Consider the following 25,744-nt stretch of genomic DNA (forward strand, 5'->3'; position numbering starts at 1 on the left):
TAGACCCATCTTACCAGACTCGCCTGTACCTTTTGCGCAACATTATTCCCGAGACACGATTTTCAGCTCAATTTTTGACATGAGAGTATGTCCCAGAAACATGAAAGAGTTTATGCACCGACTGTATATACTATGATTTGTACGGGGGAAAAAAAAGTTCACGACTGTCTCAGTCTAGGAGTGCGGCTCGAGGAATTGAATGATGAAAAGTTCCAGCGCCCAATTGAGAATATAGCGGATCACAGCTTCAGGTAAGCCAGTTGTGAATTCTGTCAAAGTGAAATCAATTACTTTTTACAAGCTATTATTATACTGATTTGACACGAGCGGCTTCATGGCTCAAACTCTCTTGAATGGCCAGATTTAAAAATTATTTCTGCCATGCCACAACCAACTAATTACCACGAGCACTTAGACCAAAAACACGCCCTCGGAAAAACAAAGCAACCACTATGGTGCTCAAAGCAAAATCATCCTCAAGCTTAAGCGCAGAGGGTGGCCTCGAGGTTGACGGGCTGGGGGCAGCCGTAGACCTTCTTGGAGGCGGGCGTGCTGTAGCAAGCGGCATCGCCGGCGGCGCAGTCAAAGATCTGGCATCCGTCGCCGGGGGTCAGGGTGTTGTGAGCATCGGCAAAGGGGTTGCCCCATTCACTAATGAGAGGGAAAAGTGTTAGTAAATAAATGACGGAAATTTTTGGAAAGTTATGTCTCAATGAGTTGATTAAACGTACGTGCTGAGCTCGTCTGTAGAAGAATATGTTAGCCTTGTCACAATTGATGGAGTTTTTGCAGAGTATAGAACTTACAGTATGCATAGTCTGGGCCAGTGGAGAAGGAGTAGCCAAAGAAGAGCGGACCGTCAAGAGTCTTAGTCTTGGCGATCTTTACAGTCTGCGCGGGAAAGTTGATTAGCCTTTTTTTTTTCTTTCTCTTCTCCAATTATACAATTTCAAGTCACCCGCAATAGACTAGGTTACTTACCGATCCGGCAGTCTTAAAGTCCTCGGAAAAGGATTGACCAGGAGTCACAGTGGTCAGAGGGCCGGTTGCGCTGCCGTCAAAGGGATAAGACTGGACGTAAATGTTGGTCTGGCAGTTGTTCTTGACAACGGCCTGCTGGGCAAAAGCGCCAGTGGCGGCGAGGGCAGCGCCAATGATGGTAGCGAAAGACTTCATTTTGATTGTAAAAGGTAAAGAGAGATGCAAATGATTAATTGTATTGGAGCGGATTGTAGTAGAGATGTCAGTCTGAGTTGAATGAACAAAGGCGACGCAACGGCCGTATATGTACTCTGAACAACCGAGGACGTGACATGTTGGCTAGAGGTAACGTAGTCAGTCCATCAACATGCGCTCGGTTGGGGCGCAAGTCCCTTCGTAGCATCGAGTGACACCTCAGAGCATCATGGCATCGCAATGTTGCCAGATCCGGTCACCTCGCCAGGCGGAAAAAAAAGGAGTTGCACGTCCGGCTCAGCAAAACGTCCTGCCTATGCTATGCCCTGTCAGCTGACCTGGGGCAATACGAGGCTTCATTCTTCGTATCACTTGGACACGAGGGCGGGGTTGGACAGTCTTGGGCAGGGGTCGCCGGGCTTGGATCCAATCACGGACTCACTTGGCACGTAAGTCTCCGCAAAAAGAGAGATCTGGAGATCTATTCCGTAGTAATAGTATCTCGGTACTGCTGCCGAAGCAACCGTTTATTCGGCGGTGAATACACAGTCCAGTGGGCTCTAGCCGGGCTTCTAGAACTTCCCGCAACACTTGCACGTCTGTACTAATTATGGGGTTTTCTACTTGATGAAGAGAACTAGTTGATCCACTGTTGTTGAGTTGTCAAGAAAAGCCAACGGCTACTAATGCAACTTTAATGTGCAACACTATTTCAGCTCACCGGCAATCAGGGCTGATGCTACCACCCAGCTAGACTCGGGAGGTTTCTCATTGGCGCTTTTGTTTTGGCTGAGATCAAAGTCGCCGGAAATACCCCTATAGTCAACAACACATTAGACTGATCTCACGATACCTAAGTCATGATCCTGTGCCTTTGCAAATTGCCAGGATTCTTATTCCGCATGTCGAAAAAAAAAACACTCCACTTCAATCTTATTTCTGGAGAATGTAGATACGAGGTTTGAATGACATCGTATCTAACAAGTTTGCCTGCCAAGTTTGCTTGTCGCATTGTTTGGATAGTTTGCTCCCACAGTTTGCTAACATGATCCCGTAATAGATTCGTCAGACGTGACGCTGGGATTCGTGCACTCGCAATGGCACAACGTTGGAAGGTTGAATGAGTGTCGTCAGGCCCCATGCAAGCAAAACAAAAGTCCCATCAGCACATTCGCGATGTGAAATTCCACCTCAGTATTGCATTGCACAAGCATCAGTGGTCGTCTTATCAGAACAAGACTCACCAACGGTGCCAGACATCTGGATAATTTCCGATTCTTGATCCTCGACCCACGCCCCCGGAACTCGTTGATCAGAAGATCCTACGGAAGACTCGATCAAGTTCCAGAAATCCCCAGCGTACACATCTGTGTGCTCCGACCACCATAGTTTCCAGTCATTGACCTCTTGGCCATGTTGGAAGCCGATTAGGACAAGATCACGACGCAGGTAATCACACCAACTGACTTCTTCACCACTGTACATTTGAAATCCTCTTTCGTAGCTTTCCAAGTTGAAAAGCTCTCTTTCTCGCTCCCCGTACTCTTGCAAATTGACGCCCGCGTCCTTGAGCACCTGGAGCCATGCCTTTATCCCAGTCTCCATATGTTGAAGGCGCTTCGAGAGAGACACATTGCGGCTGCGGTTTTGAGCCTTGGGTGTCGGCCACGGGATGAGTGAAATGAACAATGACGCAAACAGAGGGGTTCTAAACTTGTCCCCTGCAGCGACGGGGGCAAGTTCATGGTAATTGTCAACAAGTGGAAGCACCTCGGAAGCAACCAAAGCCCACTTTTTCGAGGTTTCTTGGCCATGCAAGGCGGCGCTGCCCACACCTAATGCGAGAGCATGAAGTAAAGTGTCGTCCCAGTAGCCTAGATGCAGTCGCCCAGTGTACATGTCTCGTGCTCGTAGGATGCCATGAGGCGATAGTGCATGACGAAAGAAAGTAGGTGCCATGGCATTGGCTGATATAGCGAGAAACCAAGCAAATTGAATGCGGTGATTACGAAAGGAATCACTGTAGAAGTGATCATCTGACCAAATTTGTCGTCTAATCGAATCGAACGCGAGCAAATTGCCATCAAAGTTGCCAAGCAATTGGAAACGGACATGAACTCCAAAATTGTCCCTCTTCACGAGAGTCTGTAGCTCGTGTAGCCGTTCCTCGTCCAGGACGCGTCGCTGCCAGTTGATACCAAAAGGCGGTCTTTCCAAAGTATCATGTAATAGACTCAGAAGATGATTAGAAATTCTCCATGCGCCAAACAACAATGCAAGCTAGACTGATGTCAGTTTCAGGTCTCATTCCATGCCAGTAGCAAGAGTACTCACTTGGCTGAGTGTGCACTCATCCCCATTTGTGTTTAAGAACCGATCCCGTGGACCAATCTGCCTGCGCTCAAATGCTTGATGCATGGCGTATTTGTCATCTGACAGAAGCATCTCCATGGTCTTGCGGGTTTGGAGCTCATGGATTACGTGGATTCTGTGCACGGCTAGCGATGCCTGCCAGCCGGTGTAGCTCTTTTCAATCAGGATTGTTACCATTCGAGATGCCAGCCATGATGGCATCTGGAATTTCAATCCCAGCCCGGTGCTTTTGGAGACTAAAGCCGAGACCTGTACTTTACCCTCGCCCTCATCTGGCAATAGCGTCTCGACCGTGAGTTATCCAGTAAGAGTGGGAACACCAATCTGCAAGGCGTATGTCGTGGGTCTGTCATTAAACATGGATTTCGAAACGGTCCTGTGAGTGTTTGGTCCGACCCTCATGCGCATCCTCCGCAATCCAACAACACCTTTTTCTTCGTCCTTGGACGAGAGTGGTGAACAACCAGATCTGGTTGTAAGCTCGCATTCTTGCAAGATACGAGACGCTATGATATCAGGTTGAATCCTTTGCCAGGCACTGCTGCTATTAATATTATATCCTTGCGGTTTACAGGGTAAGCACAAACATGATATAGAGCTGTTGTGTCAAGGTGAGGCATTGCACAGCCGTGTATAGGCGATGCTCAAGCTTTGCCAACGAGCCTTTTTTGAAGATCAGCCTGGCGGCTACCACTTTGCGGCGGAATCCTTGCTTGGTCTCCAATTGTGTAGACAAGTCACTAATGGCACAAGATAGTTGTTCTGCAGCGTTTTGACATTAAATCGTAGCGGCACGCAAGGAGCCGCAAAGCGTGACGGAAATGTCCGCCTCCGGAACATTGTCGAGATGGAGATCGCAAAGAGCCGTGGCGAGAATGTCAACTTGCCCAAGTAGAAACTTGAGATTCTCGGGAGCATCGCGGATTTCTCCCAAAAGACGTCTAAGCTTCATGCCAATTGACAGAATTTCCCCCGCAGCCCGAGCTATACTGAGCCCAGACGCTACAGCGCCAATGATCTCTGCCATGGTCAGTTAACAAAGTCAATTCGGGATCTCAACGTTGGCCTTCTGGGGGACTTGGATGAGAGGTATGCCTTTTATTTTTGTCAGGTTATTTGGGGGCAAGCGGTCTTTCCACGGTGTGACTGCCAGGACTGCAGCTACTATGCATGCCTCTCAAAATGCCCCCGAATGTTACCCGCGAAACCATTTGATGACAGAGCACAACCGGGGGCCGAATGACACCCTACAGACGATAATAAAAGAACTTTGTAGGACAAAGGGGTTCGTCAATTACTTGGCCAAGTACACAAATTGCCAATCATATTAACATTATTGCAGAATCCTTGACGGGATTGTAGCTTTGAGAAATAAGCCGAGGGGGCCAAATGTTACTTGATAATGTTCTAGAGGTGGCAGCGAGCCTTATTGGCGAGCTACGAAATATATCTGAACAGTCATTACCCGGTATACCGGCCCACCTGGAGTAAACGTGTGTAATTGGGGAAACCCATTCCAAGGAAATGGGCTCCGTCTTGCATGATACAAATGTCTATTCAGTTCTATCACATCTGGTAAACTTCAGCTCAACTCAACGCAATACTCGGTTGCCTTGACGTTGTGCTCGTTCCCAAGTCCCTTCGATACCCTTCTAGAATCGTGTCTCCCTATTGCTAAATCTATTCAAATTACTGCTTGTTCTCGATATATACAACCACCCAAAGAAGGTCCAAGTAAGAACAGCTGGCTTGGTCAGTCTTCAACCCAAGCCCCTGGAATTGGCTGATAGGGAGGCTCAATCAGCTTCCAAAAGTCTCCGGCGAACACATCGGTTGGCTCTGACCACCAGAGCTTCCAATCTTCAACCTCTGGCCCGTACTGAAAGCCAATAAGTTCAATGCCCACAGGATCATGCCACCAGCACCCGACACTATCGGTTTGCATCTCAAACTGCCTCGCAAATGTTTCGATACCAACGAGCTCTGTTTCTCTTTCGCCATACCTCATTAGATCAACCCCGCTGCTCTGTAGCATCTTGAGCCACGCTTGTAACCCAATGTCGCATCGGCGAAGACTTTTATGCATGGACATTCGCTCTGATCCGAATTTGAACGAACGAAATAGCAACGCAAACAATGCGGTTTGATTGCCACCCATTTCTGCTTGAGCTAACACATGGTAATCATCAACCAGTGATATAATGTCGTATGCAATAAAGGTCCACTTTTTCACCGTTGATGTTTGCAATGTAGTCGTTCCTTTGCGCCGCAGATTCTCCAAGCTGCACCATGCCCCGTCTGCAACGTTCGATGCTACAGCATGAAGCAAAGCGTCGTCGCAAAATTGCAAATTAAGTTCACCAGAGTATATATCCTGACGTCTCAGAGAACCCTGAGGCGATAGAATGTGGCGAAAGATTTCGGGTGATGAGTCACACTGGGGCGCATCTAAGGCAACGTACCACGCCAGTCGGTTCCGGTGAATGAGGAATGAATCATGGTAAAATTCATCATCAGGCCAGCATTGACGTCTGAGTTGATCAAAAGAGACCGCGTCTCCAATGAACTGAGCCAATATTGCAAAACGAGCGTTGTCTGATAGGAGATCCCGCTTCAGAAGGATCTGCTGCTGTCGTATGCAGTCCGCATCTTGGGGAAGATTAACCGTATATCCCACCCTTAGGTCAATTACTTCAGGATTGATATCCAAGAGGAAATTGCAAACTTCCCAAAGTTGGTATGCTGACGCAATCTTCACTAGACTTAGACAGAGATAATATATCATGTGACGGTGTACTCACCTCGGCGAAAGAAACCGTGTATCCATCTGGACGAACAAAACGATCTCGTGGGGTATATTTTCTGCGCTCGAATGCTTGATAAAGCTCGGAGACTTCATTGGTCGAGATGAAATCCAAAGCGTCCTCCCAATGACTAGAATCACCATAATCGTATATATTGTATACAGCAAGCGAGGCTTTCCATCCTGTGTAACTCTGTTGAAAGAGCATCTCGAAAACATAGGAATACGACCACGTCGAGAAATGGAGTTTTCTTCGAAATTGTTTGGCTTTGCGGTACGGGTGTACCTTGCCAGGACGCTGCGAGGGGCCAACCAATGCTGTATCATCTTCATCTTCATCTTCATCGACCCGGCCTTCTGGTGGCCACTCAGGGCCGCGTGCGTCGGGCAGTAGGGCAGTTCTGCGTCTGAGCGCGGTATCCCTGGATATGGGCTGGCTCGCTCCAGCAGAGGCTGCTTCAGACCATGCGTTCATCGCTAGCCCTGTCATGTTCCCAACTGTTGTGATCGACGCTTTGGGTGCAGAGGGCATATGCTGGCTTTGCAATCGTGATATTATGGCATCAGGCAGCTGTGTCTTTTGCCAGGCACTACGTATGGTAATTAGTTACAACGATCTATATTCAGTGGGGGGCATAACGTACAACATGTATAGCTGATGTGCTAAGGCAAGACACTGGACAGCTGTTTGCAGTCGATGCTCAAATTGAGCAATCGAGTCTTTTCGAAGCACAAATCTTATAGCTGCCATTTTGCGGCGTCGAGAAGAAGTCTTGCTCAGTGCCGAAAGATCTCTTACCACAAGAGATAACTGGTCGACGGCATTCTGGCACTGAAGAGCGGCGACTCGTAGGGAAGAATGAAGCGATGGAGGGATTCCACCGTCGCGATTTTCGCCCAACTCCAACCCGTCGAGGACGCCAGCGTAGGTTTCGACTTGATTGACGAGAAACTCCAACGTCGCAGGAGCATCACTGATTTGATTCACAAGACCTTTGAGCTTCAGTGCGATTTCAGCCAAGGCAAGGCCGGACGCAACGGCACCAAGGACCTCTGCCATGGTCAGATATCAAGGATGAGGTCCCATGAAGATGGCGGACAGTCGTCTCTGACGGTGAAAAAGAAGTGCAAGGAAATGTTGCGGAAGCTCGGGTTCGAGGCCGCCTGAATGCCCACAAGGCAGACCCGTGGGCTGCCATGATGACAGGGAAGAGCAAAGAGGGGCGGGGCTTGCAACCAATACAATCTGTAAACGTAGCTCTCGACATGCATGCTGATTCTACCATAGCCACAATCAGGCTTAGCGTCCCATATGTCGTGCAGCGCGAGAAACATAAGGCTGAGGGTACCGAAATGATTGACTTGATAGCAATGGCTATCAATGTGGAGCCACCGAGCAAGTCATTCCTACAATACTATCAGTCTGTAACATCAAATATCCCGAGCGACAAGGCCTAAGTAGTCGGCCTAAGTAGTCGATTCAATAATGCAAAGTGGTATAATTAAGCAGCCCAAAAAAGCGACATTTAAAACTCGACCTGAATCAGGTAGCCATGCGGTTTATTACAATATTCCCCTTTGCCAAACGCGCCATTTGCCTAGTACTCGAAATCATCGTCAACACTGGGGCCCTTGTTCTTGGTGACGGCCTCTTGTTTTCTGTACATCTCTGCCACTTGTCTGCTGCTCGTGGCCTCGTCCGGCTTCTTGTCGTCTCTGATCTTGATGAATCTCGGGAAACGCAGACTGATACCCTTCTCACCGCCGGGATCAACACCTTCCTTCCAGCCTGCCTTGTACCTGGGACTCAAGGTGAGATCTGCCGTCTTGACCTCCCAGACATATTTAGGCTCAAACCAGACATCCGGTTGATGTTGACCACCGCTGGAATGGGAGTAGAAAGGCTTCGGGCGGTCAATAACAATCTCCGATAGCGATTTATGCAGGTCCTCGAGGACTTGTTCAGAGAAGCCAGTGCCAATATTGCAAACCGTCTCGTACGTATCAGTACCTGGATTGTAACATGCAAGCAAGAAGGCACCGTACACAGAAGTACGTTTGCCCTTGCCGTAATAAGCGCCCAGCACGACAAGATCCAGGGAATCGCCGACACCAGAAAGGTAATCCTTCTTGATCTGTGGCACAGGTTAATATGTTACAATCTCAGTGAAACCACAAAAGTATCTCACCTTCAGCCAATTGCGACTGCGTTTGCTGGGCTCATATCCACTCTCGGTGCCGTCCAGCATCTTTACCATGAGACCCTCGCAAGAAGCCTTGACACTGTCATCGAGGAATTGTTGAATTTCTTCCAGTTCTTGGCCATCCATGCTCGTGGCAAAGGCGAATTCTCCTTCGACAGGCTGGAAGGACTTGTGGAGTAGCTCGCGACGTTCACGCAGAGGCTTTTCTACTACAGCTTCGCCGTTGAGGAAGAGCAGATCGAAAGCAAACACGCAGACCTTGATCTTGACGTCTTCAATCTTGACATCCTTCTTTTTCCTCGTCATGAGTTGTTGAAATGGCAAGACTTTCTTCTCGTTGACATCCCAAGCGACTGTTTCACAGTCCAGGACAAAGCTTTTCGTGCCGTCCTTGACCCAAGTGTTGAGCTTGGCCAAGATATCTGGATACTTTTTTGACAAGTCTTCGGAATTTCTCGAGAAAATGGAGGCAATACCCTTTGCAGCCTCTTTTGTTGCACCAGGTACACCGTCAATATATTCGTCCTTGTGCTCTTTGGCAACATAGTGAATTTGAGCTCTTTCGCCGTCATACTTGTACTCGCAAGTAAAAGTCTGGTTCTCGAAACGATCTAAAACTTCGGTGATGGCTTTGGTAGGCTTGGCAAGCATAGGCTTCAATGGGACACCTGGTCGGAGTTTGCACGTTTCCCTCAGATTCATAATGCCATTCCTGAGCATTGCGGGGATAATGACATCCCAAGTGGGAAGCTCGCTAGAATGAATCATTAGCTTGATCATGTCGGTCAGTCTCTGCACGCAGGAACATACCTATAAGTCGTCTTGAGAGCCTGCTCAGCCTGCTCCATGTCGGTTGTGCTGGGCACCTTGCCCTTCTTTTCAAACTCATGGATGATCATGGCCTGCGCCACTGAGACCAGGACAGTCTTTTCTGCTAGACCCAGTCGTAGCTTGCCCTCCAAAAACCGAATCAAGTACTTGGCTTCACTTGGGCCACCCTTGTCCTTGTATATATCCACCTTGCCCGTAGAGTGGGCGTCGGCAGAGGACAAAAGCTTCTTGATACCATCGACTTTCCGTCCCTGCGCACCATTGCCAGCCACCGTGGCAATGTCCATGAGACCCTTGTGTACACCTCGTACGGTCAAGGGCTTTGGCTTGAACATGGTGGGCTGCGTCGATCGAGACTTGACGGCCACCAGACCGAGATCACCAATATCTTTTTGATCGGCCTTGATGACTTGCAAGCTTCGTCCAGTGGTCTCGCCAATGGCTTTCATGATCAGAGATTCGCCGATTCCCAGCTCAATACCAGCATAATCGGGTGCTAATTTGTTGATCATCAGATTAACCACAGGGAGAAAGTCATCGGGCGTCAGGCGAAGAACTTGACGCAGGAAAAGTGCGCAGTGCTCAGTGATTTCCAGACGTTTGGTCGTGAGCTCAATCAGAGAGAATGTGGTGCAAAGCGCAGCGTACGGCACTGGCGATCCTTCTTTCCAGTCGGGATATGGATCCTTAACCTTGGACTTGAGTTTGGTCTGCACCTTTTCTCTGGCCTTTTTCGCAACCTCGGGTTTCTCATCCTCTTCGTCGACGTCTTCCACTTCTGAAGCAGATTCAGCGGCGCTCGCCTCTTCCTTGGCTGAGGCATCATCCTCTACTGGCTCGGGCTTGGCCTTGGTTTTGGAAGCCACAGCTGCCTGCTTCTTGGGCGCTGCCTTCTTAGTCTTTGGTGACTTGATCGGCTTTGCAGGTTCGGCATCAGCCATGACCTCATCTTCCTCGTCCTCCTCTACCGTCCTACGACTCCTGCGCGCTCTTTTTGACACTGGAACATCTTCCTCGTCTTCATCGACCTCTTCAGACTTGACTTTGACCGGTGATTTTTTTACTTTGTTCTTTGGCGACAAGCTAGCCCGGTCTCGCTTCTTTGAATCGGCAGGCGCTGCATTCTCCTTGGCTTCGGGATCAGGTTTGACTTTGGACTTGGGCCCGGGAGACTCGGTGCTACTGCTGGAGGCACCATTCTTTTCCGTCTCTTCGCTTTCGTCCTCTTCTGTCTTTTTGGCAGCTGATTTTGTGCTAAAAGAGAGCTTTGATTGTTGCTTTGCGGCGGCGGGTTTCGAACCGTTTGGGTTTCCAAAGAACTTGCTAATAATGGAGTCAGCACACAATGGATATTAAAGTGTCACCATACATTGCTAGGAAACCGACCCCAGAGTGGTTTGCGAAGACTTTACATACCCTAAGGTTGCCTGTTTGGGCGCCATATTGATGGCAGCTGTGCTGAGCAGTCGTTTGGACGTGCTCGTCGCAAAACGCAAGATGAGTTGACGAGAAGCCAGAATGACAATTGCCCCTGTCGAACAATTGTGGTTGTGTTTTATTTCAAATGACAAAGAGAAAACCCCGATATTTAAAGACGGAAGAAGAAGGGAATCCTCGAGTGTTGGAATGGAGACAAAGTTGCCTAGAATCAAAGCATCTGATTTCCGAGTTGTAGGCAGAAGGGCCATCATCCAAGCTAGCGACGCGCCTGCCCGCGTTAATTGGGATTCTAGATCGTGACGCGAGACGAATGCGTACAGTATCGGGGGGACAGTGTTTATAGATTAAATTACTGTGCTCCACTCGAGTATAGAGCTTTATCGATTATGCATGCAACTTAAAGTTGGAGCTGCGAAATCGCAACCCGAGGCCCGCCTATATTATCCGCTGCTGGAGCTTCCTTTTCCGGCGTTTCTGCAGCGGGAATATATTCCATACTTTCAATTTTCTTCTTTTTGTTTTGGCTCCAGTATTTGCGTGTTTCGCGACAATTGTATTTGTTTTCTTCATCAGCGCACTATTGTATATACGACTGTCTTCCCCTTGATTCAACATGAGTTCTCCCCGCACCACGTCCTTGCGCCGGCTCACGCAGCTCTCTTCGCAAGTCTCGGAATCCTCACGATCGATCTCTTCTCCTTCGAACAGCAGCGGTCCTATCAATCATGCCGTCTACTGTGCAGCGCACCCTCCGGCGCCGATTCCGCTCCCTCTCGACCTCAAGACCCTGCGGGCGTCGCTGCTTGCCCGCCCCGAGGTTCTGACGCCAGACTACCTGAGCCCCATGCCCTCGCAACTCCTCAACGCCTCGCTGTCAGACTTTTTGCCCGCCGCCGCGGTACCTACTTCTACCACCGCCCTGGCCGAAGCCTACCACCTGATCCACTTCCCGCTGCAGCTCCAACCCTCGCTGCTCGTCGCCGACGGCACCGACCCGTACTGCCTACCCGGAGCCCCGTTCGAGCGGCGACTGTGGGCCGGCGGGCGCGTGTCGTTCCACAAGCCGCTGCCTACAACGGGCCAGGAGGCCGTGTGCCGCGAGAATATCTCCGGCGTTAGCGTACACGGCAAGCCCGGCCAAGAAAAGATCTTTGTCGATGTGGTGCGGCGCTACGGCGAGGGTGCCATGTTTGCCGACGGCGACGAGGCCGTCACCGAGAGTCGGACCCTGGTCTTTATGAAGGGCCGCACGCCCGAGGAGGCCAAGGCCGAGGTTGCCAAGGGGGCTCGGGTGGTAAAAGGTAAGCTGCATTCCGACCTGGACCATGACCAGTGGAAAGCAGGGAAGAAAAAATTGCTGACAAGATATTTTCATTGTAGTTCCGTATAAGCCGACTTACAAGCACACCCTGACACCGACCCCGACACTTCTCTTCAACTACAGCGCTCTGACTTACAACGCACATCAAATCCACCTTAATCCGCAATACTGCCGAGAGATCGAGGGCCACCGAGACCTTTTGGTTCACGGCCCGCTGTCTCTGACGCTGATGCTCGCGGTCCTGCGATCGCAGCTCAAGGCCAAGGAGAGAATACACAGCATTGACTATCGCAACATTGCGCCGCTGTACGTTGGCGAGCCGCTGTCTATTTGTGTGCGACCGCAGAAAGATGTGGCTGCCGAAGAGCAAAAGTGGGATGTATGGATTGAGAACAACGAGGGTGGGTTGAGCGTCAAGGGAACTGTCGTCGTTGGTCGGGAATAAGGCGCCTGAAAATTGTATACCTATCCGCGATCTAGTAGTGTAAGTGCGAGTGATACCCAAATTTCAAAATGTACAATGTAAGCCTCTTGTCAGACAAGCACAAATCTTTAGTGTAAAAGTGGTCATGATTGAAAATTATCAGGATATCAAATTATTTTATTTTCCACGGCGTATGAGAAACCAAGCCTGCCAAGCTTCTCACACGTGCTGTGTCCCCTCTGCCCAGTGTATATCTTTATAGATCATCAAGGTCGTTCCGTCTCATCAGCATGGTCCCTCTATATTACATGTGCATACCCACACACATCTAAGGTGAATGGGATGACAAAACTATGTCCATGAAAATCGGGCAAGAAGTAAATATGCGAAAAAAGAATAAAACATTGGCGAGCCCCACCATTTCTCTCGCGCTACTTTGATCCGAGACTGCCAGGCAATGAAAGCTTTTCTACAATGGGGTATCGCTTCATGCTCTGTACACCGTCTCGTGTTATAAAACTCGTCATACGCAACACATCATGATTATCAGTCATGACAACCGTTGTCGCAAGTTTGGTTGGCCCTGTGTTGAGCCTCGTTGAGTCGATGGTGTGAACTTTGCTGCAGAATGGTACAGACTTAGGTAAAGTTTACACTAAAGTAGATTTCACCGTCCTTGCCAATGTCCCGTGCACACTAAGTAACGGGACTCAGGAAGTCGCTGAGTATCAATTCATCGGCGCTTGGACGCTTGTTGTGGTCGATTTCAAAGGTCTGGTTCAAGAAACTCGTGGCCTCGGGGCTCGCAGTGTCGGGGATGGTAGGTGTCGCCCGACCACCGCCAATCTTGAAAATTGCCTGAAGCTGAGAGCAGTCTGGGAACGGGTGGTTGCCCGTCATCATTTCAACGACCAGACAGCCAAGCGACCAGATATCGGCCTTTCTCGTGTATGATGTCTGCTTGACCACCTCGGGAGCCATCCAGAACACGGAGCCCTGGAGCGAGGGTCTGTGCTTATTGTTGGCGGCGCCGCCGAGAATATTGGTAGCCTCGAGCTTTTTGCTGATACCGAAATCGGAAATCTTGATGGTGCCCTTATTGTCGACGAGAATGTTGGCACCCTTGATATCTCGATGAATAATGTCTTGGTTGTGAAGGTAAGAGAGACCCTGAAGGATTTGTCGAACAAAGCTTCGGACAAGGGGTTCAGGCAGGGCACCGTAAGAGTTGAGCATTGTCTGTACGGAACCGCCGGGCACATACTCGAGGAAAATGTTCAGATGCTCCTGAGAGGAGCTGCATCCGAGGTACTGCACAATATTGGGGTGACGCAGGTCACGCAAAAGACTGATTTCGCGCTTGAGGGCTTCGATCATGCTCTTCTTGCGGGAGTCGCTCTGGCTGTTGGCGCCTGGCGAGGGTGCCTCGACTTGCTTGACAGCAAGAAGCTCACCAGTAATGGCATGAAGTGCCAAGTAGACGCAGCCAAAGGAGCCCTGTCCGATGAGAGCACCCTTCATCCACTTGTTGTCATCCCACGAATCGCCGGCAAGGAAGCTCTCCAGTTCAGCATCTTCATCTTCACCGTCCTGCTGCAGTGCTTCAGAGATCTCTTTCAGAGAACCAGAGCCTTGTGTGCTAGTCTCGCTAAAGTAGCTCTGCCTCATAATGTGGCTCTGACCATCGGGATCGGTGATACTAATACCAGTCGCGCTGTCAGATCCACTGTCTGCAAATGAAACATATGACTTGCGGTTAGGCTCGAGAGATGATTCTTCCGTCAAGGTGCCGAGCATGGAAGAGGCGATTGAGTCACGGTATTGGTGCTGCAATCGACTCGGTTCCCTCGTTCTGGGTTTGGCTTGGCCATTGGCAGTGAGCCAACTATCTGCTATCGTTGGGATGGGGGGAGCGTCTTGTATGCTGGACGCAAAACTCAGGTTACTCGCGACACTAAGGCGGCTGTTGACTCTACTGAGGCGTGTAGAACGGCGCATGGATAGTCTTGCGGTTCGATCAATCTCATCCTTGGGATGATCCGGGAAATAAGAGGTTAGATCAGACGTAATAAGCTCGCTGGGCGGTCTGAGGCCGCCAAACTGCCGAAGAAGCTTTCGTCGAGGTGCTCCCCTCATATCGGCAGGAGCTGGGCGCTCCAAGTCTCTGGCAGCGCTCTGGAGATTTCGCTCACGATCCTGGAAAGAAAGAGGTGAAAGTGGTTGCTGCAGGCCTTCATCCCAGTTCTCACCCAATAATTTTTGTACCTTGAGCTGGCTTCTCTTATCTTGCACATTCTCAAGACCTCGTGCGTGGGTTTGCTGGGCCTCTTCCATGGCGATTGCTGCAGCTCTCTGTAACTCGGAGTCTCCGGGTTCACCAGCGGGAACTCTACGGAGAATGAGGCGGCCTCGTTCGGGGCGTTTCTGGTCCTTGATAATGCGCCAAAGCTCGGTGTCACCAAGTCGCCGGCACTGCTTAGGATCAGGCTCGACACCGGCTAGCACCCAGAAGCAGTAATTCCTATCGTGGTCTTCCCGTAGAGCGAATTTTCGTAACGTTACCCGCATGACCTCTTCGCAAGTGCTGCATCCCGAGATCTTCACGACCTTTGTGACACCACCCGTAGAGATGACACGGATAACGTCTTGACCCTGTGGGAGTCCAGCCATCAGCGAGCCATCCGTACTTGATTGGTTTCTGGTGTGGGTATTTACCAGGCGTTGGGATTGGGGTTGCTCCGGGGGTGAGCTAGGGAGTCTTCCTGTATTAGGGGCTGCATTGCTCATGTAGCCTTGCTGGGTGGGATATCTCTGGCCTCTGGCCGCACGCAAATCTGCGCTCGGCAACGGGGAACTGGGTCGCGAGGTTGCCTTCCCGCTGTCAATGGGAGCACTCAACCCACTGTTGAAGCTGGAGAGATCTACTTGTCGCGAGTATCTCTTATTTGAGGACGGAGTCGGCATGGCTCTGCTACTGGCAGAGTTGGGGGGCCTGGGCGACCCGGTCGACGGGGTGTATTGAGTGTCTGCCAATCCGCCAAACGAATCCTGGGCACATGTGTGTTAGAAAAGATCGTCGCGGGCCACCTCCTGACCACAAATGGTGCGAGCACAAGATGAACGCAATATACAAGGGAGGGAAACTCACCCTATTCCGCTTCTTGACATTGGCATAAGTTCTTGTCCTCAACTTCTTAATGCCGAGAAACAGGCGTACACGATCGCCAACCTTGTCGATACCCATTTCCTTCAATACTTCCTTGTCCATCTCGAGCAGATTCTCGCCGTTGATGTGGTTTTTCCTGAATAATTTTTCATATTCGCCGCACTTTACGCTTCTCAGATACTCGGCGACTTGGTCCTCGTTCCAATTCTTGACCGCGTCCGGACCATCCAGGTCCGAGAACTCCGACTCGGTAGGGCTGGCGAAGCCTTGACCGGACGACGGCATGGGGTGGGCTCTCCTCGTGGGCGGCATGTTGGCCGAAGGGCTGTTACCAACCAGTGTAGACGCCGCCGATCCGAGTGACGCCGGGTAGGATTTGGGGGCTAGCATGGCCATTGTGTCCGAGTGTTGCAAAAGGAACAACAACGACGCTCGGTTCCTTTGTATTGTTTTAGGCCCACATGAGACTCGAAAAGGTGTCGAAAAGAGGTATCGCGGGTTCTGGTGAGAGCAACGAAGGAAAAAGAGCCGGCAATCACCACAAATGGGTCGTCGATTAGTTTACCCGTTCGATGGAAGAGTCCGATTGATATTAAATGTTCCCCAAAGTTGATTCCGGTCTTTTCTGGTGGCACTATGGCCTTGCTCGTCCTCTAATTACTGTTTGCGAGAAATGTCGAATCAGAAGGGAGGGTCTTGAGGTTTATTTGCCGTCTGGTTGCTCGTTTCTCGCTGGACCGATGGTATCGTGGGGTGCGTAGGTCTACCTAGATAGGTAGTTTAGTGAGGACCTACAAGGCGGAGCGCCCCGATTTGCTCTTGGTAGTTGTATAGCGCGGTGCGGTCAGGGCAGCGTCGGGAACGGGCAACGGTGAGAGAGTGGGCGCTGAGCAGCTGCAGCTCCAGAAGCGGGTGGGAATAGCGTCGTTTTTGTTTGGAGCGGTGTCGAGCGGTTTATTGCGTGGGATCTTTGCAGCCAGCAAATCCGAGGCCGCGTTTGGCTGGTTGATGGGTGGGCCACCAGAATGTTCGGCGGTTTCAAATAGCGTTGGCCGCGTCGACCGGCAGCGCTTTTAGGCTTTCAGAGGCTCCCAAGCGAGTGGGTGCGAGAGGATACTAAGCCTAGCGCTGCAGTCCCTGGGAACTCGCTCACTGCAGTGGACTCTGGCTTCTGGCTTTCTGCGTTAGGGTGCCTTGTAGGAGCATCAGATGGATCCCACTAAGATCGGCCCACCCTTTGGAGATGAAACCTCTTTCCCCGAGCTCTTTCGGTTGATTTTCTTTTTCTTCTTCTCGGCGTACAAGCAAGCACATACGTAGGTAGATAGATAGATAGATAGTGAACGGACCATACAGCCTCGGTTTAAAGAAACACAAGGAAAGAAAGAGGCTGTCCCTGTCTGACTGTGTCGCGGATTCCGAAATGGAGAGGTCAAGCAGCCTGACGTGGCAGGAGGTAGATTGCGAGGAGACAATGCAAAACAAAACACTCGGGATGACAGGCGAGGCGAGGGAGAACTTGCGAGGGCAAATTCCATGCAGGTGAGGTGTAAACCGGTGGGTGAGAGGCACAAGTGAGAGGAAAAATAAAAATTAAAAGAGGAGATTCTAGAGCTGCCGGATCTGGTTGGCGGACGAGAATTGCTGGTTTCAGTGGGTTGGAGGCATTGGACGATATAATTATTATCTGACCATGTTGGATGCAGTATCTGAAGCGAGCTACCCAACCTAAGTTACGTTCCTATGCCATCCTACATGACGCTCATGTACCTGGAAGCGGGAATTTACCTGCAATTACGTGCTCGATACAGTATATTTACCAGGTCGTGTTCACTTGAATGATTCAATTTTGGAACTTGTACATACACACACTGGACGTGATCCGGAGAGACTCTTATTAGTTGGCGAGCAGGGAATCTCAAAAACAAGCTCACGTCTGCCCAGGATCAGCAAGATCAGACCGTCAAACTGTCCCGAGGGTGCCTTTGGGGGTCGTATTTTGCCCGGGCATGATGATGATCAGTTGTCCTTCCACAGAATCCGTGCCTGGTGGCAGGCTCCAGGAGCTCGTTCAGCGGTGCACCATGTTGCCATGATTGGCTTATATCCCCCTGTCGCTGACTCTATCTCGGCGGCAGCTGGTGTCTGGTGAAACTCGGCAAAGGTGGACCAGACGATCATGGCGCTGGCCACTCACTGTTGTGTGTGCGTGTGTGCGTGCCGTGCCAACGTGCCGCTTGCTGCTGCTACAGTGCAGATAACCCACACTCACAAAACCGTTGTGCTTGTATTCGTACCTGAGTGGTTCTTCTGCCCCCCTAGGATGCCACTGTCCCCCAAACGGCCCCATCGTCATCCTACGCCCATCATGCCTACTATGTACTGCTGTCCGTTATTCGGCATTCAACATCCCACAACCATCACGGAATGGATGTATCGAACGACGATCTGTTGGCGATCGATCACACAGAATGCTGTCATACCCTTTTGAAAAAAGAGTTTCGAGGAATAAATGGCATACAATACCAGAAAAGGGGGCTCCGATCTTCTCAATATGCCTCGCAGCTTGCAGTATGAAATGCAGCCCTGACAAGGCTTGGGTCCAAGGTAACCTTGAGACGGAGACACGATCAACAGTTGAATATCAGTCTGATCAGCATCAATTCACAGGAATTTTTACGAGTTGGCGCCAATGAGTCCAACGAACATCCAAAATCGGGTACTATCAGGGCGCGTAAGGCGTTACAACTCGTGCTTGATGACCGAGCTATCCAGGTTTGATATTGCCAACGGCGATGACCGTCTTATCGAGTTCTGATATTATCAGCGATGCATAGCTTTGCGTCCCGAGCTCATTTCCTCTCTTGCGCAAGAGCATAGTATGATCCCGTAAACACGTAACACGCATTTCTCATTTCACCTTGTACAGTTTACTCGCCACCTGGACGAGCATGGATTCTCCTCGCAACAGGCAGATTCGGCCAGGGGTGCCGGCGTGTGTATTACTATGCAGGTATACTAGGGCTCCTGGCGTCCATGATAGTGTAAACATGATCCAGCAGAATCTCGGGGCCAAGGACGTGGCAGGAAGGAATTTAGTACGAGCTGGTCCACTTGTTGATTCTTCCTTTGGTTTCCTTCTCTTGGGGAAACAAAATCCTGATCCCTTCACCAACAGACGGGATCGGGGGAAACAAATCACTGTACAGGGCACGCACTGATACGTCCGCGCGAGCGGAGGGTAGCAGGAGGCAAGCAACGTCCGGTAGAATAAAAAACATGATATTGATTGGAAGCTCGCCGCGTTGGTGCTTGCTGATACAATGAATGGGTAAGCCAATAGAGTCGTGACATCGGCACGAGCGGATCGAATGAAAAGTGGGGACATATATCGCTCTCTCGACTTTCAAGGGCGTTCAGTGGCCTCAGTGCTTTGAGTGCCTCTCATGCCCCCGGGGGACGACCCTGCAGCCCAACTCCAGGGATCTGAACAGGGGTTCAACCAACGATCGCCAATGTGAAACTCGCCGCGTTTCGACGGGCTCGGGTCTGCGAGTCCCCCAGCTTCACGACTTGACTGCCAAGCCTGCAAAATATACGAATTTCTCTTTTTGAGAGGACCGACACGAGACTTTTAGCTATTAGCCGTGTGTGCGAGCCGACATCCTGCCGACAATCAATGGCAAGGGAGACATTGTCTTTTTAGTCTTCAGCGGCCAATTTTTTTGCGAGACCGCGTCTCAAATGCCTACAACTCCTTGCCGATCGCATCACGACGAGTGATTACCTTGATTGAGCCAAGGAGCCGGGCTAACACTGGCTAACTTGCATTCCTTTCTCTCATGATACTGTAACTCGGCAACTTCTACTAGCACGGGCATTAAAAAGACCCGGAAGCAGTCGGATTGCCATGAGGATGCAATTCTCATTCCTCCGTTTATACCACGAGGTTAGGCTATATACTAGCCCATCATCTTTTAATACTGACATTCCTGCCTTGTTGCTTATGCCGCTTGAAATCAAGTTTGTCGTAGCTGCGCCGCATCCGAAAGGAGCCATCGCGGGATCTGAGGATGCATTAATCTAGGGGGATAGCTTGGACATGATTTTATTATTACATCCCTCAGGCCTCCGTGAGATCAGCCACCTCTTCACCGACCAAGAGATCACTATTATGAAGATGGATTTCCTGCGAGAATAGTCATGTTGCTCCCTGTTCGTAAAAAGCAGGTAGGACAACTCAATTTCCACGTGCATACACGGGGATACTCGCATGGATGAACCACCAGGACTTGCACAGCGTGGCTGACTTGTCTGCTGGTTAAAGCCGCAGCTCGAGTTGCGGTGATGAATCAGCAGGTCAGGTGAGTTACCATGGCTGCAAGTTTCATGATGCACGATCCTTTTGACTCGTCCTGCAGTCGTCTATGGGAGCATCGCAGACGGTTAGATGCAGTCTTGTCGCAGTCTACGGCAAGCCAATAAGGTCATCCGCCAGACATGAGCGAAGACAATGTTTCAATTCATTAGTACAGGACCCATATTATTGAGTATCAAGCATACTCAAGGTGGTAGGTACTATTGATAGGCATGTGTCATGGTTGAGGGTATTCACAGATTTCGCGGTTGCCTTGTCCACTGTATATCATGCCTATCCTAATGCAGCTAGCTAGGCCAACCCAGAACGATTTCACATAGCGAGATTGATGCCGTCATCGTGGACACCGTGGACACGGATAAAACGCCGGTTGCGAGCTGATTCGCATCACTGTCGTAGCATGGCCCAACATGAATCGTACTTCGGCCTCGTCCCGGGGATAGGAGTACTATGTAGATGGTGACAGCATTTGTGGGACAAGACTCTGGGTCCAAGATGAGGTTCCTGGGATTCCCAACTGAATGGCTCGGGGACGTGGACCGCTCCCTTCCCTTGCCTTGCCATTCGGGAAAAGGAGGTCAAATTCTAGTGTACCGATAATAATAGCGCAAGAAATGCACTCCACAACAAGATCCCAATGGGACTCGTCAGTTCGTCAGGTATATCCCCACCAACATTGCAGTGAAGAGTCGAGCTGAAACTTTTTGTCCATGGGCAACGATGAAGATTGACAGACGCGTAACCAGAATGGTGATAACGAAGCGCGCTGGTCTGTTTAATTAGCGATTAGCAACCTGAGCTAGTTGCGGGCCAGGGTCTATCTATGACGTCGCCGTCCGCATCTGTCAGAGATGCAATTCTTCAATTTTGGATATTGAGATGATTGGGCTTTCCATTGCCTGCCCAGTTCCAGGGGCAGTTTCCTTATTATCAAAACGCGGGATAGGCTTTGATGATTTGACTGGTATTCTTTTTCCTCTCGTAGGAAGAAAACTAAACGAATACCGACACCAATCCTACGCACCAAAAGTCCAAAAGTTTCTCCCCGCTTCGTGACGAGTTTTGGTACGCAGACACCTTGTCAATTTTGCGTTGTGTCTCGCCGCGGCTGTTGTCTCATTGGGCGATCGCCTTGAACCAAAAGATACCTACCCTGCAGCGATCTTCATTGGGCAGACTCAGCTTCAGAAAACCGGTTCCTAATCGTACACGGCCAGTGACGAGATACCTTCCCGTCCCTTAGCGACCATTCACTGTTTGTGTGTGCGTGTGTGTGCTGGCCCCAGAAAATACACGCACCTACCGAGGCAGAGCAAGCTCAACTCAACCCTCAAGCTCCATTGACTTTGGTGGCCGATACTTTGGATATCTCAACCACGATTCTTGTCGCATCGCTATGCGTATGGTGCTAGGTGGAACGCTCAGGGGTTAGGACTAAGACACGGGGCCCAGGTTGCATACCTACCTAGTAGTTGCATCTGTCACCCACCTACACGCAGATACACAGCAACCGAGTCGTGCGACATCCAGGAAAGGATCGGAGATCTATCCGGCATCTCCAAGTAGTCAGCCCACTGCGATCATCAAGTTGCAGTGTTGATCTGCTACAACCGGACGACACCAGAAGTCGAATCTAAACATAGTCACCCCGCTCGTATCCTTCTGGAACACTGGCTTGAAAATATCAATGTATCTCGACTTTCCACATGGATTCCAGAAACGCGGCGCAGCAGATGATCGACGGGAAGGGATCGTCAAAGACCCAGAGACGGTCCTCCCTCTCGTCCATGAAGTCCCCAATGAGGGTATTCAGAAGTCTCAGCATTGGTTCACAAATGTCACATGGCTCCAATGCCTCTGACCCTGACATTGCGGGCCATGGCACAGAGAGACGCAAGTCCACCCTGCGGAAAACTAGGCCGCCGACAGACAGGCAAGATCTCGGGCGTCGCCCCTCCAAGGCATCCTCAGAAGATTACATCGAAGTCCTCTCCAATTCGACGAGACCGACGACGCCCTCGGGCGGTTGCAGTCGAGGTACTAGTATTTCTGGTGATGGAACAACAGTGGTCAAATTTGGACCCCTGAAGGAAGAGTCATCAGTTTTGAGGACGAGGAGGGAGCACCTGGTTTTGACCACTACAGGACTGTTCAAGTTCAAAAATCGTCAGGTGGCTATTGAACAATTTCCACAAGTTTCTTTCACAGCAAACACCAGCGACGGCTTGACCCGTGTTGAGTCGATTGCCTCTGTTCGGGACGTTGGCGTCGGGGCCGAGGTTCACATTCCCTTGGACAGGGTCATTACGGTCTACAAGGATGAAGGGACGAAGCCAAGTTTTGGGTTGGAGGTATGGTGGAAGGACCACTCCAACACTGGTTATTATGCAAACATTGAGCTCAACTTTGCCCTTCCAGAGGACCGGGATGACTGGTTGAAGCAAATCCAACATGCAGTTAGGCAGCGAACAAAAGCTTCCTGGGTAGACGACTACCATATGTCAATGGACCAGGAACTCGAATTGGATCTGGCTCGCATCCTCGAAGCGAAATACCCACACCAGAGCGCTCACCTGGACATATACCCCGTAGTCCCCCGTAGACCATACGGACCACTGCGATCAAACTCGAACGAATCCAAGAAAGGCTTCAGGGACAATTCCTGCTTCTATTTGGCTTTTAGCAAAAACATTTGTTTTCTAGCACAATTTACTAGGTCGCCCACGGGTCACAAGGTTAATCCCAGCGTCGTTCAATATGGCTTGGTCACACTTTCAAAGGTCAATGCTCATGCCAATGATGAGAGGTTTGACTTGATCTTCAGGTATGTTTTGTTTCTTAAATTTTGACGAATATGCTAACGCTGCGTCCAGATTACCACTAGACAGGCCAAAGAAGCTTGAGCTCTCAAGTCAATATCATAGAAGTATCGTGTCGCGTCTGTTCAAATCAGACACATATCTGAAGCCAGCTTGGCCACTATGGACTCGACGGGAGACATTTCTCATTGAGGGAGAGTCGCAACAGATGCCCCTACCCTCGGGCGAGGACTATGGCGGGTTCAAGAGAACGCTTGAAGCATTCCTGGAAGGCTATCATTCCGCCCCAGTTGAATGGAAGGTCAATTGGCGAGACGTCAAATACCCTCCAGAATTTCAGTTGCTCCCACCAGCCAAGAGCACCACATACAGCCCTCATCAGCTTCTCGCCGTATTCAGAGCTCTGCGTTTCAACGACTTTTTCAAGTCTCTGTCATTTCGTGGCGTGGACTTTTCCACCTTGTCTAATCTCTCTGACAATGCATTCCGAATGGAGCCTACTGCCTGGCTTTCTAGAACAGGTAAGCAGTTATTTCGATCTAGGCTTGAATTTTGTAGGGACTAACAAATCACAAGGCAAACGAAGCCTCACCCGTGACGAATTTGAAATTGTGGAAAAGTCCTCAGTTTTGTTCCAAGAGGTAGTCGCCATGCTATTGGGGTCAGAGTCCATTCGACACGTTGATTTTAGCGATGTACTTTCCAAGGCCACGCCTCCAACATTGGCCACATCGTCTTCTCCCGGAAATGCAGGATGCGAGATTGTCCCTCCAATTATTCTCCTCATTCGATCGTTGCAGAGTCGCTGCAAATCCATCATTCTCAGTGGCAACTCTATGGATCAGATCGATGTCTCAGAGATATGTAAGTGTCATTGCGATGAGCTCATGTTATAGTTTTGCAAACTCTGATGAATTTGTAACCCAGGTCAAACACTTCAGTCGCAGCCCAAAACCTTGAGGGGACTGGGCTTTTCTCGGTGCCAGCTAGATGAAATGGCCATGGTCACTCTTTGGGAAGGAATCCATGAGCAACGTCAAAGCCTTGAATTTCTAGACCTTTCTGGCAACTTTGGCGGTCTTGCTGCGAGTAGGGTAGCACAAACTTTGCGCGAGGCCACCAACCTACGCAAATTGGATCTCTCCTACTGTCTCAAGGGAACGCTAGACGGCCCCCTCCTTAAGCCGTGGACTTCGTCTCCCTATAAAGATCCTTGGCGACTCGAGGAAATCAATTTGTCAGGATGGAAGGTCAGTTGATCCTGATTAAAACTTCATGGCGACAGTATAGTGACATTTGCAGATCAACTTTGACACCATCAGTGGACTTCTTCGATATCTGGAGCTTGAAGAGTCGGACTGTCTTCATCAACTAATGTTGAACAATTGTGGAATCTCTGGAGAAGTTGCCACCGCCATACTTTGTCGGGTTGGAAAGTATCGAGACATGCATCTTCACTTGAACAGCAACCCACTCGAGGCTGGGTCCGTGGACTGGATCGAACTCATTCATGGTGACGAAACTCCCCGCAAGTTGAGTTTGGATATGATTGAGTTCAAGCACGTGGCCAACTTTGACAAGCTCTTGAAAGCACTGGCCAAGAACACAACTCTGGAGTATTTGAGTCTCATCGGAACGGGACCGCCAGGCCGTGCCAGCCCTCAAACTTCGGATTTGTTATCGACTTTTCTAGAGGAGAACCACACATTGCAATACCTGGACTTTTCTGGCTACAGCGGAAAGCTCGAGGACGCACATCTTGGTTGGGGGCTCTCGGGCGCTTTGGGGGGGTTGAAACACAACGAGACACTTCGCCAGCTTCGAGTCCGTAACCACGACATGGGCTCGGCAGAGGATATTACGGAACTTTGCAGAGTAATTGCACTAAACAAGGGGCTAGCAATGCTCGATATGCAGAACAACAACTTTGACCATCATCAATTGGCAAAACTTGTACACGCGCTGGATTTGAACCAGCAGATTATGTCATTCCCTATTTCCGAAACAGACAGGACAAGCGCTCTGGAGAAGGAGAGGCAGGTTTTCATCAAGACTCTTAAAAAGCCGTACAAAGGCTCGCTTGGAAAATCAGATACGGCCCGTTTGGAAGGAATCTTGGACTGGCTCCGCCAACATTGGAGCTCCGAGACGCAGAAGGCAGAAGCGATATTACAAAGGAACCAGGAGAACCCGCTCAATCATGAACTAGAGTTCGACAAGGAATGCTTAGATGCCTGGGACGATATACGACTTCCTACATGGTTGACTAGGAAATCCTCAGGACGCGACAAGACCCGAGCAAGAGATACCATGATATCTAGGTCGAGCACATTTATCGACTCCAACGAGGGCATGTTGTCTCGATCAAGCACATTTAGCGAGCCCCGAGACGCCACATTGTCTAGATCGGGCACGTTTGGCGAGATCCCAAGCACTTCTGCCTTTCCGGGTGTACTAGGAAGTCGAGCTTTTGGCCCTTCTGAGCCTACGCTTGGCACCTATACCATTGAAGAAGAAGATTTGTCCTCGGTAGCTGGGCCCAGTCCTTCGTCTTTTGGTGGTAGTACGGATGAGGACAGAGCTGTAGCCGATCGTGGTTCAAGGTCACAAAGGGATGATCTTTGGATGAAGCCCCATGCCAAGTAGAGGAGTTTGGAAACGAACAGGATGCGGTCGAGTTGGAAACGGATAACATTGGTTATAGACAGATTGGCGTTATTGGTTTGGTTCAAGATACCCCCATCAGCAACATTGGGATTTGTGCTTTCACAATAGATACCATAGATGACATGCTTTTAGCTCAAATGGT

At 50.1% G+C, this 25,744-nt stretch overlaps 7 protein-coding genes across 7 annotated transcripts; 2 read left to right on the top strand and 5 right to left on the bottom strand.

The window, feature by feature from the left end:
• Window positions 1-482: 482 nt before the first annotated feature.
• PFICI_12130 (uncharacterized protein) lies at window positions 483-1,176 on the bottom strand (the record flags this gene model as incomplete). The annotated part of the gene is made up of 4 exons (XM_007840711.1): window positions 483-651; window positions 732-744; window positions 807-891; window positions 982-1,176. 4 exons carry the CDS (start codon window positions 1,174-1,176, stop codon window positions 483-485), a joined length of 462 nt encoding a protein of 153 aa, XP_007838902.1.
• A 1,191-nt stretch (window positions 1,177-2,367) lies between these two features.
• On the bottom strand, window positions 2,368-3,750 carry PFICI_12131 (uncharacterized protein; the record flags this gene model as incomplete). Its single annotated transcript, XM_007840712.1, has 2 exons — window positions 2,368-3,456; window positions 3,511-3,750. 2 exons carry the CDS (start codon window positions 3,748-3,750, stop codon window positions 2,368-2,370), a joined length of 1,329 nt encoding a protein of 442 aa, XP_007838903.1.
• Window positions 3,751-5,302: 1,552 nt separating this feature from the next.
• On the bottom strand, window positions 5,303-7,412 carry PFICI_12132 (uncharacterized protein; the record flags this gene model as incomplete). The annotated part of the gene is made up of 3 exons (XM_007840713.1): window positions 5,303-6,301; window positions 6,351-6,942; window positions 6,997-7,412. The coding sequence occupies 3 exons, from the start codon at window positions 7,410-7,412 to the stop codon at window positions 5,303-5,305; spliced, it is 2,007 nt and encodes a 668-aa protein (XP_007838904.1).
• A 538-nt stretch (window positions 7,413-7,950) lies between these two features.
• PFICI_12133 (DNA ligase 1) lies at window positions 7,951-10,829 on the bottom strand (the record flags this gene model as incomplete). The annotated part of the gene is made up of 4 exons (XM_007840714.1): window positions 7,951-8,487; window positions 8,542-9,310; window positions 9,367-10,710; window positions 10,804-10,829. 4 exons carry the CDS (start codon window positions 10,827-10,829, stop codon window positions 7,951-7,953), a joined length of 2,676 nt encoding a protein of 891 aa, XP_007838905.1.
• A 611-nt stretch (window positions 10,830-11,440) lies between these two features.
• On the top strand, window positions 11,441-12,593 carry PFICI_12134 (uncharacterized protein; the record flags this gene model as incomplete). Its single annotated transcript, XM_007840715.1, has 2 exons — window positions 11,441-12,128; window positions 12,208-12,593. 2 exons carry the CDS (start codon window positions 11,441-11,443, stop codon window positions 12,591-12,593), a joined length of 1,074 nt encoding a protein of 357 aa, XP_007838906.1.
• Window positions 12,594-13,268: 675 nt separating this feature from the next.
• Window positions 13,269-16,134, bottom strand: PFICI_12135 (uncharacterized protein; the record flags this gene model as incomplete). Its single annotated transcript, XM_007840716.1, has 2 exons — window positions 13,269-15,620; window positions 15,721-16,134. The coding sequence occupies 2 exons, from the start codon at window positions 16,132-16,134 to the stop codon at window positions 13,269-13,271; spliced, it is 2,766 nt and encodes a 921-aa protein (XP_007838907.1).
• Window positions 16,135-21,822: 5,688 nt separating this feature from the next.
• On the top strand, window positions 21,823-25,581 carry PFICI_12136 (uncharacterized protein; the record flags this gene model as incomplete). The annotated part of the gene is made up of 5 exons (XM_007840717.1): window positions 21,823-22,940; window positions 22,990-23,463; window positions 23,522-23,799; window positions 23,863-24,185; window positions 24,238-25,581. 5 exons carry the CDS (start codon window positions 21,823-21,825, stop codon window positions 25,579-25,581), a joined length of 3,537 nt encoding a protein of 1,178 aa, XP_007838908.1.
• Window positions 25,582-25,744: the final 163 nt, after the last annotated feature.

Source organism: Pestalotiopsis fici (genome assembly GCF_000516985.1).
Source record: "Pestalotiopsis fici W106-1 unplaced genomic scaffold PFICI_Scf_9, whole genome shotgun sequence".
Taxonomy (NCBI): Eukaryota; Fungi; Ascomycota; class Sordariomycetes; order Amphisphaeriales; family Sporocadaceae; genus Pestalotiopsis; species Pestalotiopsis fici.